This window comes from Hyalella azteca, unplaced genomic scaffold (genome assembly GCF_000764305.2).
Source record: "Hyalella azteca isolate HAZT.00-mixed unplaced genomic scaffold, Hazt_2.0.2 contig6742, whole genome shotgun sequence".
Classification (NCBI taxonomy): Eukaryota; Metazoa; Arthropoda; class Malacostraca; order Amphipoda; family Hyalellidae; genus Hyalella; species Hyalella azteca.
The window spans coordinates 144,637-163,707 of record NW_025936894.1 but is presented as its reverse complement, the minus strand read 5'-3'; the positions used below and the strand labels follow the sequence as shown (position 1 = coordinate 163,707).

General features: G+C 38.6%; 2 protein-coding genes across 4 annotated transcripts; one reads left to right on the top strand and one right to left on the bottom strand.

Moving 5' to 3' along the window:
* Positions 1-4: 4 nt before the first annotated feature.
* Positions 5-2,594, bottom strand: LOC108680790. The gene is made up of 6 exons (XM_018169692.2): positions 2,522-2,594; positions 2,058-2,381; positions 1,631-1,840; positions 1,136-1,338; positions 800-899; positions 5-360 (listed from the first exon to the last, which is right to left on the bottom strand). The coding sequence occupies exons 2-6, from the start codon at positions 2,376-2,378 to the stop codon at positions 151-153; spliced, it is 1,044 nt and encodes a 347-aa protein (XP_018025181.1). The 5' UTR covers positions 2,379-2,381; positions 2,522-2,594; the 3' UTR covers positions 5-150.
* A 5,885-nt stretch (positions 2,595-8,479) lies between these two features.
* Positions 8,480-18,709, top strand: LOC108680788 (DNA-binding protein SMUBP-2). Of its 3 annotated transcripts, none has more exons than XM_018169687.2 (6): positions 8,480-10,372; positions 11,000-11,187; positions 11,341-11,464; positions 12,123-12,299; positions 14,026-14,942; positions 15,200-16,035. In XM_018169687.2, the coding sequence occupies exons 1-6, from the start codon at positions 8,608-8,610 to the stop codon at positions 15,344-15,346; spliced, it is 3,318 nt and encodes a 1,105-aa protein (XP_018025176.1). In that variant the 5' UTR covers positions 8,480-8,607; the 3' UTR covers positions 15,347-16,035. The 3 variants fall into 3 exon arrangements, with proteins under 3 accessions (XP_018025176.1, XP_018025179.1, XP_018025180.1); XM_018169690.2 differs by lacking the exon at positions 15,200-16,035 and adding an exon at positions 15,118-15,193; XM_018169691.2 differs by lacking the exons at positions 14,026-14,942; positions 15,200-16,035 and adding an exon at positions 16,566-18,709.
* Positions 18,710-19,071: the final 362 nt, after the last annotated feature.

Genomic DNA, 19,071 nt, shown 5'->3' with positions numbered 1-19,071 from the left:
ATCATATCTCTTATTCCTCAGTGAATATCTTGCAACACATCCATGTTCAGGTTTTAATGCTAAGTCAAAAGGTTTAACTAATTTATTCAAATAGATTTTTAATTTGTACGAAAATCGACAAATTTTGAGTATCTGAAAAAAAAACGAGTTTCAAGAGCGTATCCTCTTGAGCTTGGCTTGTACTGCTCTCTGCAGAGGAGATGCGTGGGCATCAGCAGTTTGCTGCAGGATTTCAGTGGTAGGAGCCACATTCTTCAGGTGCGGCAATAGTGAGCTCACCACCAGCAATAAAGCTCTGCCCACACGCGGGCTTGTGGTGGGAAGGCCTGAACATACGCGCTGCAGGGCTGTGGCGATGCTCTGGCAAATTGCATGCAAGCACAATGAATGGAGAATGCTATTCATCTGCGTGAGTTTCCCAGTTGGGAACGGCTTCAATTATTCCCTGATTATTTAGATTCATGTGTTCAAAATTTTCCTGCATTATTCAGCGAGTTATTTTGTTAATCCCATTCATCCATAAAAATATTTCCTCTCTGAATAATTGTCTGAATTGAATAATACGTGTCGCATGTTGCTTATGGCAGAGTATAGCGCACTTTAATTTCATTGTAGAATTATAAATGAAAATTCGAGTAGCACATAACGAACAACGTCTAATTCGTAGCCGCTAACGAATGTATTGCCTACCAAAATCAATTTGCACTGGAAATGATTCAAATTATCTAATGCCTGAAATACCGGAAAATATTTTACGGGTGTTGTCCCGAGGTATGATCTTTAAACACGCTTGCCTTACGTGTATGAGGAGCTGTTGGGGAGAGGGTGGCAGCACGGCGCACGTGGCCTCCAGCACTTGCAGGTATTGCTCGCATACCTCACTTCGCTGCGTTACGGACCTGTGCGTTGGAATTTATAAGCAAATTCTTATTACCTTGGAGTATGCTGTAACTAATCGAGTTTATTGAGCAGAAAGTTCATATGTCCTGGTGGCCGCCTTTCGAGACGATAGAAATGCGTAGGGAAAGATGATTTTTTTGGGCACTTAGCATTTCAAATTAGAAAACAGCCACGTACCGAACTTAAGAGCTCATAGCAATAACCTATTATACAGTAAAATAGATTAAATACTTGCCTCATCAGTAGATGCGCATGAGGTGCAATGCCCAAGGCAACCTTAGAGACGAGCCTGGCGACGATGTCAGGGCAGAAGGGTGAGGTGGTGTGAGCAAGAGCCGGAGCCAGGCAAGCTCTTGTCAGTAGCTCAGGTGACCGCTCAGTCAGGCGACACAGACAAGCCATCGTTGGGTGCGATAATTGAGATGACGCTTGGCTAACCTGTGTTTAGATCGATACAAAATAATACTTATTTGATTTTCTCGTTCAGTACAGTTTTAGATTTTGATATTAGCATTTTGTATGTTTATGGAGAGAGTTGAATGTGCTTAAGCTGAGTAAATTGGCCAGGTACCACAGCTTGAATAAGCTGCAGGAGCAATGATGCAACAAGAATCTCCGTTTAAATTTTTAGTGAACGCCATATACCTATGTCGAGACGTTTGCAGTTATCAGTCCCTAAATTTCATACAAGAAATTTGATTTACTTATAAATCGTTTGGATAACACTCACCGATGGCAGGACTACTAGCAACACAGTAGCTGCTAACGTCTCTTCGTTAAGATTTGCTCGTATGATTCGGTCGCAAAGGTTCTGCAACGACTCTTCGGGAAGTAGAAGCCCTCTGTGACTGCTTAGTTGTCCCAGGCCCCACGGACGGTCGGAAGATAACGCAGCTTCCGTCTCCGCTCGGGTGATATCAAAGTCATCTTTCTGCCAGATCTGTGGATGATTGAAACTTTTCAAAATTAGGGCAAGTTTGTCTTTGGACGCGCGATGCAAGTTCAAAGTTGCAAGATCCTCAAAAGACACTTCTTAATATATTGACAACAGGCAATAAATTGAAATTTCACAGGTGCACTAGGAAGCAGGTATTAATTTTATCTTTTAGATTTAAGTAAAAAAAAAACTGCAAAATATTCACGTTTTTAGACCTCACTTGTGTCAAAAGTTGTCGCAAATCTTTGGATGGTTCGTATGTGAGCGGCAAACTAGCAGTGGCTCTATTCAGGAGGTCGATGAGCTCACGTTGCGCTGCCTTGGGACTCAGCGCGGTTACTTCACTTGTAGGAGTGACTGGAACTGATGGTGCGTTAGGTGATTGTTTATGATCGCGCACCATTGCGCTACCGAGCAGAGTTTTGTTATTACCGAACAAATCATCGAAGAGGGAATCTTGTCGGCTGTGATACTTCTGTACCACTGCGTTCCATAGACTCCAATTTTTCTCTGAACAAACCTGTCTATCCTGGTTCATCATAACCTGTAAAATATCGAGTCAGAAAGCTATTTTACGACCGATATGGAAAAAACTGGAGTAATTTGCGATTTTTTATCAATAAGTTTCTAAATGATACGTCATAAAATTCAGATAATGTAGCCAGAATTGCATTTTTATCTGACCTTATTGTTAGAACCGAGGTACAACTAGCAACCATTTTTAAAGTGCCCAAACTTTGACTTCTGATAGTCCAATATACCTACTCGTTACTCATGTGAGTTATTGGATGTATACTCAGGAGCAAAATTTTTATTTATTTTCTAGGGACGAAGCAGAGAAAAATTTATTTTGATAATGGTTGAATTTCAGAATAGCAAGGACAGCATTTTCAACCAGATTACACTACATGATTAGCTTTTCACACACAATCTTGTATGAGGAGTTCTCACTATAGCAAACTTTGAAAAACGTACAGGATTAAATTAGTATTATATTAAAACATTCTCATATAGCCATTTATGATGAAACAAATCAATAAAAATTTTGAACAAAATCTTTGATACTTTCATACGTTCTTTCCGCGTATTAAAAAAATAATCGATTTACGATTAACCTAACTAAGGTACGCTCTGGGCATTATACAAATTAAAATAGAACTGAAATTTTTAGCTAACCGATCCTTACTTCGTTAAAATTGTAACAAAATTGACCTCTGTAATCTGAGGTTCCATCATCCATGTCCCCTAATTTATAACGAATGGAAACCCTTTCTAGCCAGACCTCATCACTCAAGTCAAGTGAAGGTAAAAATCTATCTTAAAATGTCGGACTTTGAGACGGATATACTCCATCTAGGTAATTGATTGTCTTGTGTAAACGATTGGGACGAATCATTCAAACATATCTCCTAAAAAAATTGTTAGATGTGAATAATAATACTCAAAGCCAGATGAAGTGGAAACTATCGCAATAAGGGAGGACTCACAAACACCATTCTCTATCACAATGAAAAATATTTTTGGTAAGACAACTTTAGGAGTGACTAATGCATTTAATTGTTTCCCACAGTATTGATATAAATAGCGGTCAGCCAAGTAGTAGGTACCTAGTGGCGGTAGAGAAATCACAAATTGCAATTTAATCGGTACACTCCATTTGAATATCTAAATTTCGAACAAGATTTTTCACTTCTGAGTTTCAACCCATGGCTGTTTCAAGTTTCATTGACCGTAGTCAGTACCGTGACACTTGACAGAATGACAGTACGTCTGTACGTGTGACTTGGGCAACATTTTACTACGGTACCGTAGTGTCTTTCATACACATAAAAAATCTAATACTTTTAGAAAAAAATTGGCATGATTTTTTTCGTCGAAACGTCAATATACATATCCTACGCATATATTACGTAAAGATACAATAGTTGGTGATATTTAATTTGCTAATTTATTATGAAGAGCATAAACTAAAATTTCTTCCCTTCTGCGCTGCAGACACCAACACGTAGTATTCATGTAGAAAAACTCTCTAAGAAACACTTCCACCACATTTTTGTTCGAGAAATTCACGAAAAAGTATTCATGTTATGATTTAACTGAATAGTTTGAAATCATTATTTCTGAATCTCAATCTTAAATTGATGGGAGTTTCAACAGAAAACTAGGCCTGACAATTTCGCACAGACACAGTCGCAGATTAAGTGCTTTCGTTAATTATTTCCAATAAATCGGATTCAGCGGATATGCTCTTCCAGTAGATTGAGTGTATCTGGTGAAAATGAAAACGTTTAGGTAGACTTTAGAGTATTGGACTAGTCTTTAGAGGCTCCCGCAAATTACGGAAAGAAATGTCTAGTGAAACAAAGATTCCTGGCAACATCCAAATTTATTGTGTAACACTGTAACTGAATAAACTTGTAGTTGTAGACGGAGTTTTGTACATATTTAAATTTTTAATTTTCTTAGGTAGCTCTCTCAGATCAATTAGGCCTAGCTGCTGATTGCTAGTTTGCTACTTGCTAGAAAGAATGCAGATCATCTCTCATAAGACAATAAAGACATTGAGTTTACTTTGACTCTTGAGTCATGATCACGATTCACTCATTCACTCTCACTGTGATAGCAACTGCATTCTGTATTCATATAGGCTAGAAATGAATTTTGGCAATCTGTTTGCAGTAATGAGTAATGAAGATGGTAGGTATTATAGCTAAATAAAGCTACCTTAAGGCTTATGTTGTTGTTGATTATGGTCTTGGGGCCGGGTGGCAGGCACCATTCAGGTTCAGCAGGATCACGCTGCACGCAGTACGCACCATGTCAAATACGTTATATATACATAGTGACAAAGCAGAGAGTTTTTTAAACTCACCCTCGAGTTCATTTTTGAGACCTATAAGTAGACCAGTAAAGTAGGTAGGTATCATGGATACCAGCATTATCATACTTAAGAAATTGGTTTAAATCTTGAGTTATTGAGGAAATTAAAAATGAACTGATTCCAAAATGCTCTGGTTTGCCACCATGACATGAGTCGATATACTTCACAATTCACGTAGGCCTAAAATGTGCACATTCTTTGAAGAAAGTGGACTCAGACTCACTGGACAGTCTGGACTGAAGATTCTAAAGTTTAGACTGGCCTGGAAATTCTCCCGACATCAATCCCATTGATAACTTATAATCTATAGGGCTTATTAGGGCAGATAGGTTAATCATGCCACTGTGCTACTAGTATGGAATATATCTACTTGGCGAGCCGCGACTGAATTTTTTGAGCCGTGGTTTTATGGATTTGCCAGCCGTGATTCCATTTCTACGAGCCTCCATGTCTGGTCCTTTTTTACTCCATTTTAGAATACATGTCAAGCAGTGATGGTAGCAGGTAGGAATGCCTAGTATGTCTAAAAAGTTGCCTATTACTTGAGGTTACCTGCCTACATCCACAAACCTGGCAAAAAAATTTTTTGTCATTAGATAGAGCTTATTTCCCAAACAGGGTTAACTATTTTGTGACCCTTCTTTACATAGGTTTTCTTTAAAAATTGCCAGAAATGCATTATTTGCAGAAGAGGGTTGCCACAAACACTGAAATGACAGGCAATGATTGCTCTAACATATTCTTTCGTCATATTGAATTCAGTGCAATTAGAATGCACGCCATGGGCTGGTCCTTTCTTACCCCATGAAGGCTGCGATCCTGTCTTACCCCATTTGGCTATATATAGGGCTTATTAGGGCAGATAGGTTAATGTTAATCAAACAAAGACTCCTGAATAAAAATGACAATGACAAAGCTAATTAGTGCTGTAATTAGGACCTGGTAATCTGGTATCATGATGAGCAAGTGACTACAATGTGTTCAACTTTGATTGAATCCAAGCCAAATTGTGTTCAAATGCTTGTAAGAGCAAAAGGAGGTCATAGGGTAAACGCAGTATATTCTGACACATTAAGGACAAAGCAAGAAATGAATGGCTATAAAAATATCACCATATGCACAACTCAAGTTCTGTTTGCTTTATGTCACTCTCTAAACACCACACTACCCGCCGGGCCGCCAGCAACAAGGAAACATCACAAACTGTTGCCATATTTATTTAAAAGCCTTTAGAATTCAAACCTACCAAATACCTGAATTCCAACGCTGTGTGTGACTAAATTTGGCATATTGTGAGCTTAATTTTGGGCCTTTGGCAGCGCTTCATAAGTTCAAACTATTAATTTGTAATTCCGCCGTTCCGGCGCCCTGTGTTGGAATTCCGATGCCCTGTGTGAGCTGTATCAGAATATGACACAGCTTGGAACAAGCTTAATTAAAAAATTTTAATTTTTAAATTAAGCTTTTAATTAAGAGCTATTAATCTTTTAATTAAGAAAAATTTAATTTTTGGACCCAGCTCAGAACAAGCTGTGCGTGTCTAATTCCGAGCTGTATTGGAATTAGTTTTTATGTGTCTAAAACCATCTCTTAACTTAATCATCTATTAATTTATTTACCACTTAAAATCAGCAAATACAAGTATACTTAGAGGATTCCTAATATATTCACAGACTTATTTAAAAGTCTCAAACCACCGTAAAATGGGGTTACTTTGAGCTTTGACAGGCAGGGCCCGGGTAACCCCAATTGGAAATTTAAGGTTATGATCAGGAGTACCGGTTCTGCTTTTCAAAATTCTCATGGAATTACACCGAACCGCCATTGCATGGATTTTGTAAGAGATCTTGAACATTCTCACAGAATTGCTATGTTTTCACGATTCATCATTTAAATGACTAACATCTCAATTTAGTCTAAAAAAATATTACTCATTACGTTGCCTTAAGCCTTAAGCGTAGAAAATAAACACCTAAATTGTTTTAGTGTACTGAATTACTGCATCCATCGCACCTTCTTCAACTCCACAGTGCACGCTAACAGTTCCGTCTCCTACGATGCGGATGTGAGCAGCTACCATAAAATGGGATTACTTTGACCGGTGGGGTAACTTTGACCACTTTTTGTTTTTTTAACAAAAACCCCCAAAACTCAAAAACGATTTGACATAAAAATACTACATTTACTAGCTTTGAAAAATTCCTGAAAAAATGGTGAAGAATGATATTATGAAAAGTCACTTCTGCTAAGGTCTGTAGTAAAAAAAAATATTTGCTGTATTAAAAAATTTTGCTTTGAAAAAAGTGGCAGACAAGTGTCAGCATGAAAACTTTATTTGCAGAATTTACATACCTTAATCCAAAAAAATGGCGGCCATTTCCACATGGCGAGGCTACTCGGGACACCCCCCATCAGGGCTATTTGGGACACCCCCAAAAAAGCATTTACAGTAAAACCTCAGTTAGCAAAGGCTCCAGTTAAAAAAGAAATTGATTAAAAACAAAGAATATTGCTCAGTGAAAAAAATTTCACTTAGCAAAAAATTAGTGCATCATTGGTCATCACAAAATTGTACATTGAATGTCGTACGTATATAGAATTGTGCACCAGGCATCATGGAAGTAATTGACCTAAACTATGATATATTTCTCCAAAACATATGATGGTTGTCACTAAAACATTCCTTTCTGTTTCAGGTATATTTTTCACGATCTTTTTAGTGCATTTTCTCATTTATGGAAAAAATGCACTATTGTGCTCGCCATGTCTGTCATTCCGTCTGTCTGTCCGTGACCTCTAGTTTTCGTAGACAAGAAAATGTGCTCTCTGTCACTCACTGCAGTGAGTACTGAGTTATATTTTTTTTTATAGTAAATACACATAACCCAATAAAAATGGTGTGAACTTACGAGAAGTCCTGTAAGCTTACAGAAACAAAAAACGCTATAAGGCTGCTGATATGAAGCTTGCAGTGGACAAGGTTGTTATAAATGCTCATTGGCATGTTCATGGATACGATAATATCGCATCAATAAAAAAATATGGTAATTAATGTATGTGGTAATATATTAAAAAAGGAAAAACAAGTAAAAATCACAGAAAATGTCATTTATTCTGCTTCTACATCATCTACGTACAATTAAAGAGGTGGAATTCAGAGTACTATTAGTAATGGATGAGTACACTCTGCATGCTTTAAATGTTTTAAAATTAAGTTTTATTCCAAGTGTCACGAGTAGTAGCTCCGTTCAACGGGGCTACTCGGGACACTCTTTTTTTGCTTCTGGCACATTACGAATAGCATATGGAATTTTTTTGGAGAAGCCATGTGATAGCCCTTGCAAAGAGCTTTGAAATGAGCCTAAACTTGTTTATGAAATGTTTCATGGTAAGAAGTTATGAAAGAAAAATGTTCAAAATCATCCCAAGTAGCCCCAGTTGACAGTACCTTCTATAGATCAAAATTAAAATGATTGACATCAAAAAGGTATATAACACTTATTTTTCATTATAAATATACAACATTAATAATTGAAATCTCTACGACTGGGCAAGGTTTTTGTTCAACAGCTGTGTTTCTCTGTATCCATTATGTACAATCTTGGCCATAGTAATGGTGTATTAAGTTAAGTAGCCATACTGTGCTACATTTGGACATAATTTACTTATATTTTTACATAACAAAGTTAGGTTTGTGGCTTCAAATTATAATTTGTATGCATTTGTTAAGTTCACATTGAAATTATCATTTATAAGGTTTTCATTTCACAGATTTTAGACCTAAATTATATGGCAAAGAAGTTTGTTTATCCACTCAAATTTTAGTGGGACAGTCAGAGTAAGATATACTCAAATTTTAAGAAGTTCTGAGTAATGTTCTCTTGCTAACATGGATTTGAAGGCTAATGTTCAAGATAATCTCTTGATGGAGACTGAAACTACCACTGCAGCCCTTGATGATTTGAATGAAAAATTCTTGCCTAGCATTCATTTGCAGAAGAAAGGTGACCACAACTCTACAGGTGATCTAGAAAAAAATGCAATGGAATCCAGAAACATTGGTATGTCTGATATGGAAATGGAAAATAAGGCAAATAATTCTAAAATTTTTAGCGAGTCCACTCAGAGATGCCTTCAAGATGAAAAGAAATCCAATACTGAGTCCAAACCAGAAACATTCACTGAAATTAGTGTTGGTGAACTTAACAAAATGACCCGATATGATTTTTTGAGACTGCAAAAAAAGCTCTATTTGTTGGAAAGGGATGCAGAAAATGAACGGGAAGTGATGAAGACAGTAAATAGTAGTGGCGAAGGTGTGCCAGGAGTTCTTTCTCATTTAGAAGTTGTTTCAGTAACATCTACTCGCTTTGGACGAATATGCATCACATTTGCTTCTTATGCACACCAAACCTTGCCTCCTCATGGCCTAAGAAAAGGTGATAATGTGAGCATTTACAGTGGTGGGCCCATGTGCCGTCAAGAAGATCATTGCAGAGATGGCGTTGTTCTTGATATATCAAACCAAGATGTCCACATCACTATTGATGAAGCCTACGAATTCCAAGAAAGTTCATCGTATTCAGTTAAGCACTTTCCCTCGCTGGAGAATATTAAACGCATATTGAAAGCCCTCAAGTGTATGGCTGAAGTTCAAGGTCCCTCATATCACTTGTCTGCAGTTCTTTTTGGAGAATCTGATCCAATGCCACCTCTCCTCAGGCTTCCTCCTAAGCTAACATCATCAAATTCTTCTAACCAGTTGATTTTCTTCAACAAAACCTTAGATCAGTCCCAACAAGAGGCTGTAGATTTTGTTGTGAAACAGCAGGACCTTGCTGTTGTGCATGGGCCTCCTGGCACTGGCAAGACCACGACTCTGATAGAAATCATCCGTCAGCATGTAAAAATGGGTCTGAAAGTTTTGGCTCTTGCTCCTTCTAACTTGGGTGTTGACAATCTGGTAGAAAGACTTGACATTGTTGGCATACGAGTGGTCAGGATAGGTCATCCTGCTCGTACAACACCTGCTACTCAAAGGCACACAATTGATGCTCTCATGCACAACTATGAGGGGCGTGAAATTGTGAAGGACATCCAAAATGAGATCAACACTTTGACAAGAAGGCTCGACTTCATTTATGGAAAAGACAGACACAGCACCTACAAGGAACTGGGACAGTTAAGAAAAGAGTTGAATGAAAGACAAGAAAGAATGGTCAGAGATCTAATCCAAGGTGCTGATGTCGTTTTGTGCACTCTGATGTCAGCTCACACTAGTAATGCAATGAGGTACCTCAAAAAGGACCATTTTGGCCTCACTGTCATTGATGAATGCTCGCAGGGTACTGAAGCATCTTGTTATCTCAGTGTCTTACGTTCCCCTAAGTTGGTTTTGGCTGGCGATCACCAGCAGCTTCCTCCAACAGTCCTCTCTCCTGAAGCTTCTGCGCTCTTGATATCACTTATGGAACGAGTAATAGATCTGCATGGCTCAAAAATTGTAAAAATGCTGACAGTGCAATATCGCATGCATGTGGACATAATGTCATGGTCTTCAGCAGCCTTGTACAACAACCAGCTCATTGCACATGAATCTGTGTCTCAACATTTGCTCAAGGATCTGCCTCATGTCTCCAACAATGAGTACACTGGTCAGTTTTAACAAAATATACCTCATATATGTCACCAAATTCATGTGATCACTACCCTTTTGTTAAATGACATTGAAACAGCATTTATTACAAGTTGAATTCATTGAACAATGTTTGTTCTATGTTCTTAAAACATCAGTTGGGGAGTGGCTTGTAAAAAAGAAGTGTAACTTTCATAATTTTTAATGTTTATTTAGATGCAATAAACAATTGGTCATTGCTGTCATATAGTAAGAAAAAATATTAAATATTTGGCTTGATTTATTACTATTTGAGTAGTGTGTGCCAAGTAACCTTATTAATTTCAATCACAAAATGAAATATATTTTGAATTTAAAAACTAAAGTCAATCATATAAATTATTTTGAATCTTGACCCTTATACAATAATTTTAATAATGAATATCCAATGCTTGTTTTATGGCCCAATTATGAAATAGTCTTAATGTTGGACATTGTACAGTCAGTCTTGATGTTGAAAATTATTTCCAATCTTGTTATTCAATTATAAACATTTTGATGTTTTAGTTCATACTTTGCCATTAATGCTAAATATACTACACTAATCTCAATACAGTTAGGAAGTCACTTGTTTTTAAATTAACAAAAATTTTGTTCTCTCAACCAGGTGTGCCACTGCTGCTTGTGGACACCAGCTCGTGTCCAGGCTTTGAAGAGAGCATAGACGAGAGCATCACAGCAAGCAGTAGGAGCAACGAAGGCGAGGCGTCCATGGTTCTTGCCCTCGTGCAGAAAATGATAGCAGCAGGACTGAGTCCGCAGCAGGTTGCTGTGATCTCTCCGTACAGTCGACAGGTCAGGAGAAACTTATTGCCTTCAACTCATAAATTGTTTACTTTACTATTGATGATAGAGTATGCAACTTTTTTTATTTTATTTTGATACAAATACTAAACAACTACTCGCACTAAAACTAAAATGAAATTAAAATTTAATTTATCTCACCAGGTGAAGTTAGTGCGGTCACTCATTCAAGTTGACTATCCTGAAGTGGAGGTCCAGACTGTGGATGGCTTCCAAGGGAGAGAAAAGGAAGCTGTGATTTTAACACTAGTTCGCTCCAACACCAAGGGTAATGTTCATAACTTTGACGTAATGAATATTCAGTAATTTATGTTCTCTTGAATGTCATTTTGTGCTGAACAGGTTGTTGTATTTTAGTTGTTGTCTGCATCTGATTATTTATGATGATGAGCAGCTGGTCCTCTGTGATGAACACTAAATGATTATTATTTATAATATTCGGCTGGCCCTCAGTGAGCCTTTGGTGTAGTTATTGCTGCACTTTTTGCTTTCAAGATTGAGGCAAGTGAAGGTAACTACTTCAGTAATTTAGACAGTTGGTCAAATTGTAATTATCATGCTGGGTCCAAGCGACATTGCTGCCTCCACTAGTTCAAGTGTCTGCTGAGTTTAGTTCAGTGATACATTTCCTAGACTTATCTGTGTTCTTTAAGTATAAAGCTAAATTTATAGTGACCAATATTATTAGTTCTGAAATTTATGTATATATGATTTATATATGAAGCCCTATCCTTACCAATATTACGAACGAGATGGCTTAATGTAAAGGGAGAGTTTCATGTTTTGTGTTGTTAAAACCCGTGAGTGGCATCACAGGTAGTGCCTGCAATGCCTAGCTTTATAGTGACAATAAACATAGCAAAACTGATGATGCCAGTCAAGATGAATTATTACACGTATAGCCTTCTAAAGACATTGTTTTGCAGGAGAGATCGGCTTCCTGGCTGAAGATCGTCGTCTAAACGTGGCTGTGACCCGAGCGCGTCGGCATCTGAGTGTGGTGTGCGACACGCAGACGTTGCAGCAGCACAGCTTTCTCAAGACCTTCGTTGAGTACATGCTCACCAACGCGAGAGTGGTGCGCGCCGAGCACATGGATGAAGGTGAGGCGGGTGTACATACATCGAATTATTCTATAAATGATCTCCTATAGACAGCCTGGATATTTTACAGGAATCGAATAGAACAAACTAAGTCAATAAGAAACAAATCAACCATTTGCCAGTGTTTGGTTATGTGTGCTACTGCTGTCAATGGCAAGTGTTGCAAGGGGTACAATTAAACCATATTAATTACTTAACCTATCACTTGGAATTTATAAATGAAGTTGACTTTAAAAACTTATGATAAAAGAAAGTCGTGATCGGGTGATCCGGCATCACAGCAATGTAAGATAGCTTGATCACACTCCATTTGAACGTGAAGTACATTAGTAGTGGGTCAAAGAATCACTCATGTCTGGCAATTTTGTCCACTATCTTGCCCTCTAAAAGTTGTCACATTTGAGCTGCTGGCCACGACTAAGGGACAATGTGGCTGTCGCCAATTAATAGATCATCCTTAGTGGCTTCTGGTTATCGATTCAATGAGTGTATAATCTTGAAGGCAGAAACGCCAGTTAACGCTTTCAGAAATTACTAAGATGCAGGGATAAATCAGCAATAATGATTAAAAATTTTTAGTAAACCTAGGCTCTAAAACTTGAACAGAATTACGAACTTTGTTGCTTTTAGGTGCTTCTGTACACAAATTATGACAGTTTTGAAGTACGTAGTATGCCACAGTCTGCAGATTGCTGTAGTTTATAATGATGTCTCACGTCTTCAGAGTTACAATTAGTTAGGTAAATCACATTTTGTAGAGTGCATTACACTGTCGAGAAATCACCATTAAACTGTATTACCGGCGTTTCAGGGAACGGCCGTCACGTGAAAAAAAACACCATGTGGTCGTTTTATTCCAATTTAACTCCAGAAAGTCGTGTAATATCTAATAAAAACGGCCAAATTGTTTACTTTCAGGAAGCCAGTGAGACCGTTTTCTCGCTTTTTTTTTTCGAACAGTGTAATGTAGAATTGAATCACTGTCTGCAGAGTTAATATCTCAGTCTGCAAAGTATGGCAGTATAGAACTATGTCACGGTTTTTTTTTAGTGTAGAACTGTATTTCATTCGACAGTCTTATAACTTAAAACTAGTGTTTGTCGTCTGAATTCGGTAGTTGAGAACTAAGTCTGCGTCTGGAAAGTTTTATATTTAAGTCAGTCTTCACAATACGGTAGTGAAGGAATATGTTGACATCTATTGCTGTAGAATTGTGTTGCAGTCAGTCTAGAGTATTTGATAGCTTGGTACTGGTGTTAGTCGTCTGAGTTCGGTAGTATTGAAATATGACTGTCTGATGGGTTCTGCAGTTAGTCAGCAAAATATTATAGTTGATTGGAAGTCAATGTCGTGAGTCTTAGTTGTTATCTAGGTTTGATTCGCATCTGATGACGTGGATATAACACGCAATGGTCTTACTTTGAAAAAATAGAGGTTGAAATCAATCAGTTAACTCCTCTAAATTATAGGAAGATTCATGATGCAGATTTTTGGAGTTCAGTAATTTGCATCGATGTTGAATAGTGATGATCATTACTGCATCTGTTGGCTGACTGGACTATAACGCACTATATATCAGAATAGTTTAGCATCACTTGGCTGGGACATATGTTGTCCTGTAATACTCAATGCCTAGCATCACTTGGCTGGGACATATGTTGTCCTGTAATACTCAATGCCTGGCATACGTCATCCCTGAAGCGCTCTTTTTTGTACTCTCTTGCAGAGAACTGCACGCAAATCAGTGCAGATTTTCGTGATTTAGATCTCAGTGATATTCTTAAGCCTCAAAAGCCTGAAGTCAAGCCTGAGTCAAAGTCTGAGGAACAGATAGCAAAGGAAGAGTTTGAGAGAACTCAGATTAAAACCGAGCGTATTCGCAAAATGCTCAACACTTTCATTGAGTCTTCTAATAAAAAGTATCATTTCTCTGCCAAATTGAGCTCATTTGAACGAATGATAGTTCATGAAGCAGCTCAGTCCATGGGGCTGTGGCATTACAGTGAGGGCTTGAACAAGAAAAGACATGTAGTTGTGTCCAAAGAACCTGTTGCTGAAGCTCAGGTCGTGGCAGTTAGTGACGTAAAATCTCCTTTGGACAATGAGGTGAAGTGTTCTCGTGATGAAGAAGCTCCTATTTATAATGTTCCTCAAAGTGAGGCTAATGACTTATGTTCTGAAGCCGCTATAGTCGAGAAGCAAGCTCCCACTGAGCGCCTCACGAAGCATTGTACTATTTGTGGCAAGGATATCCTGAAGGAAAATTTCACCCTCCATCGGCTTGCTTGTGAAAAGAAAGAAAACGAAGCAATTTCTCTCAGAAATAAGAAAGTGCAAGAGGAAAAACAAACCTCCGAACTCACAGCTAACAAAGAAAACTCCAAATCTAAACGCAAGAAGAACGAATCTAAAATGAAAAGCACGTCTGCAAAGGAAGTTGTCACGGAGGAGGAGGATTTTGATGCGGTATTGTCAGCATTTGCTGCTAGCCACAAGCGCTGCAACTTGGCTGGCTGCTCTGCTGCCAGCGCTGGAAGTCTGCTGCTGCAGTCTTGCAACTACTGTCACTCCTGGTACTGCCTGCAGCACTTCATTGCTGAGGCCCACGGCTGTGGCCATCATGCCAGGCAGCATGCCAGAGCGGTCAGTTCTATATGCTTCCAGTGCTGTGCTTAGAGTGTGTCATGCCAGTGAGTGTGTTATGCCAGTGAGTGTGTCATGCCAGTGAGTGTGTCATGCCAGTGAGTGTGTCAAGCCAGTGAGTGTGATGCCAGTGGATGTGATGCCAGTTCACCTGCAAAAATCTGGCTTGTTGCAGACGGTGGTGACCACCACCTGCAAAAATCTGGCTTGTTGCAGACGGTGGTGACCACCACCTGCAAAAATCTGGCTTGTTGCAGATGGTGGTGCGAGAAGGGGTCATCTACCCTGGGTCTGGGGTGCCGTCCAAGCTTCCTTCGCACGACCGCCGTGCGCAGCTGCAACGCGCGCTCGACAAGAAAATATCGTCTCTCGAACAGAGCCGCAAGAAACAAACTAAAAAATGAATTACAAAATGAACATTGTGATAGTAATTGTGTTGAAAAATGGAAATGTGTGACTAGATGGGTTCCATTGAAGGGTAATCTGACATACAAGCCTGAACTCACTTTGCAATTTTTTGGCAGCGATGTGAAACTTTTGTATGTTAATGGAAATAAGTTCATGTTGGGAAACGGGATTTTCTCTGTAGTGTTTTAGCAGGGATAAATTCTATGTAGGTTTTCAGTATGCTGAACGTTCTTCCGTTGTGAGATGTATAGCAATCCACCAAGGCCTCAATACAGCCTTTCTTCCTTTCTTGATTGAATATTCAAGCGATTGTATGAGCTATTAACAGAAGGTAGTTGGATTTATTTTCACAATTATTATCTTATGAATTTACCCTATCAAGAATGCTGGGAACAAATTCATTGAATGCTGGGAACAAATGCTGGGAACAAATTCATTGAGCTCAATTTATGGAAACGTTTGGTGAGCATTTTCCATTTTGATTATTGTACCGATTCATTTCTACACTTGTTTAACTCACTGGGACTCAGGCATCTTTCATCTGATTAGCTTTTTATACCGTGTTCTGCGTGACAGATAGACTTCAATTTGTTGTATGAAAAGTATTTTTATTCAGATAAGACTTGTCACCTAAGTTCATTGCAATGCCATGTATCATATATTAATAACCACACTGGAACTAGAATGTTTTTTTTTTTTTCAATTATGTCGTGCCGAAAGGCCGGCATTTCGTTCTTCCTTGTACATTCTATGAAAAAAAATGCTTCATTAACGAGAACAGGTGAGTTAAATGCTTTAAAAACAAACCGGAGAAACTAGTGGCTTGTGTTATGAGTTATTCCTTCTGCGAGCATATTCAAGTTGATGCATTTCATTATTACCTACTCCTTTTTCATCAAGATCAATGGACAAATTAAGTATTAGTGAACTTGAAACCTAAAATAGGACAAAAATTTTTACGTGATGCTCCCTAGGCATTGCTCATTTACGTGTTGCTTTTTAAGTATAATTTCACAAGAAACAATTTTTTTGTTTCTTTTTTTTTTGTAATGCGAAGCTGTATTGGATCTTGACTGATGAAGAATTCTGTCAGGTTATCTTTTTGCTCGGAATAATGTGACGTGTAAATTTGTTTTTGGTAGTCAGGCTATACCGAACTGCCAATTTCCTAGTTAATTTATACGTTTTATGAACAAGATTGTTTTGGGTGTGCAGGTTTCTGCTGGATCTTGAGTCACACATCGCTGTCAATGAACAAGCAGCTGCGTTTGGCCCAGCAAATGTGCAATGCGGAAAATGTTGACGTTCAACCAAACGACCTATATGACTACAACACTGAACTCCAAAAGTGGAAGAACGTCTTCGCCCAGCAAAAGCCCGCCCCAGCATCGGAAAAGCTAATTATAACGGGAGCTGTGGTTCGTCAATACCAGGCATTCTTTTTGTACGCCCTAGACTCGCGTAATTACTCGCGTGCTATGAGCAAACTCATCAAGTCTTCATGGGACTTCTCTGATCTACATGATTTCTCTGGCGTCATTGGCCTTATTAGGAAGTACTTGATAGAGTCGTGTGACAGTGAAACATTTCCCATCATGAAAGAGGAAGTCGCTGGGAAATTGCAGGAGTCGCTCAAAAATGTTCTCTACTCCAGCGAAACTAAGAAATGTGATCACTTGGACCGCATCTACAACTTGGAACCAGCCGGCCAGGGCTACAGCGACACTAGACCGCTCAAGCACCGCCGTAAAGAAAGCAGTAGCCATTACACGAGAAGGCGCTTGTCTCCCTATCACCGTTCCCGACGCGACGGTTACAGGAGCAGACATCGACACGGGAGTCCCGAGCGTAGTGCTCGAACTCGTCACGTGTCCCGACTGCGATTAGGACAATTGTCTGTACGATCAATGTAACTGTGTTTTAGCTTCTTACTGTTAGTGCTCATTCCTGTAACGCGCTACTGTTGACCTTTTTACGCTGATACCCTTGTACCTATTGGGCACTCTGCATCTTGTTGAGGCACTCTACTAAAGAGACACTCTATATCTTGACAAGGCACTTCAGATCTTGCTATGACGTTTCTTATCTTACTAATATACTTTTTAGTTTCCCGGGGCGCTCCAAATTTGGATAATTAGCTCCAAATCGTGATAATGTGCTCCTTATCTTAAATTTGCGCGCCAGATCTTGCTTATTCCCACCGGATCTTACTTGGACGCCCTTGATTTTACTGATGCTCTTCAAATCTTGCTGGTACGATCCAGATTTTGATTTTCTTGATCAGTTTCAGGTTTCCTGCACTCGATTTCTAGTCATCAATTTAGTTAAGTTAAGTTTTTTTTTCACTTACCTTATCAATTATCATGACTTTTAGTTCTTCCCTGGTTTTCAATTGCTGCTCGCTAATTACGATATTTTTTTATTCATTTATTTCCTTTTGGAATATTATGTGATTCTTCTGTATGATTTTTTCGCTAAGAAATTATTGATGATAATTTTAAAGTTTTCTTTTCAATCTTGGTGTTATTTCGTAAATTTATGTTCTCAGTCATATATTTTTGAGATCTCCAGCCTCGGTGTTTGTGGCAATTTGATGATTTGATTTACAATAATATTCCAATAAGACTGGTTCGTTTCTGCAGAAACCTTAATAAGCCGAGCTCTTTTTTTTCGCCGAGCTTCACTTGTGATGCCTGGATAGCTACGATTATGACGGTTACTTGGGAACATCTGATCACAGATGAATCATATAATGAATATCAGTTCATTGAGGATGTTTACATCCAATTGAATTCAACATAGTTTTCAATTGATAGACGTTGGTCGTATCGTTTGTTATTTTATGTCAGTCTGCGCGTGGCTCAGCGATACAAACTGTGTTCCACTCTCCGTGCGACAATATTCTGTAGAATGCACAAAAGTCTTGTGAATATCGTTCTATGTATAAATGTCTTGTGATGAAGTTCATGTATACGGACTGTGGAAGTGTATGCATGCAGATTGTGGAAGTTTATGTATGCAGATTGTGGAAGTGTATGCTTGCAGATTATGGAAGTGTATGCTTGCAGATTGTGGAAGCGTATGCCTGCAGATTGTGGAAGTGTATGTATGCAGATTGTAAAAGTGTATGCATGCAGATTGTGGAGGTGTATGTATGCAGATTGTGGAAGTGTATGTATGCAGATTATGGAAGTGTATGCTTGCAGATTGTGGAAGTGCATGCCTGCAGATTGTGGAAGTGTATGCTTGCAGATTGTGGAAGTGCATGCCTGCAGATTGTGGAAGTGTATGCTTGCAGATTGTGGAAGTGTATGCTTGCAGATTGTGGAAGTGTATGCATGCAGATTGTGGAAGTGTATGTAGTGTATGTATGCAGATTGTGGAAGTGTACGTATGCAGAGTGTGGAAGTGTACGTATGCAGATTGTGGAAGCGAATGTATTCAGATTGCGGAAGTATATGTATGCAGATTGTGGAAGTGTAAGCATATAGTTTGATGCAGTGTATGTTTACGGATAGACGTTTTCTACTTTATATAGATATTAATTCAATATAAGTTCATTTATTTATTTCGTTATTGTTTTTTTAGCAATTTGTGATCTTTCTTTAATAATAATTTGTTGTTTATTATAAAGAAACGAGTAATAAGCCACGAGGTTCTGTCTGGCCACCAGAAAGCACGTCTTTTAGCCTCATTTGCTGTGATGGTTTCAGCCATAAGT

Coding starts and splice junctions, on each gene's coding strand:
- LOC108680790 (XM_018169692.2), bottom strand. CDS start 2,378: ATGATGAACCAGGATAGACAGGTTTGTTCAGAGAAAAATTGGAGTCTA. Junction 1,841..2,057: donor TGCGACAACTTTTGACACAA/GTGAGGTCTAAA, acceptor AATCATCCACAG/ATCTGGCAGAAAGATGACTT. Junction 900..1,135: donor CATGCGCATCTACTGATGAG/GCAAGTATTTAA, acceptor TCCAACGCACAG/GTCCGTAACGCAGCGAAGTG.
- LOC108680788 (XM_018169687.2), top strand. CDS start 8,608: ATGGATTTGAAGGCTAATGTTCAAGATAATCTCTTGATGGAGACTGAA. Junction 10,373..10,999: donor CTCCAACAATGAGTACACTG/GTCAGTTTTAAC, acceptor TCTCTCAACCAG/GTGTGCCACTGCTGCTTGTG. Junction 12,300..14,025: donor CGCCGAGCACATGGATGAAG/GTGAGGCGGGTG, acceptor ACTCTCTTGCAG/AGAACTGCACGCAAATCAGT.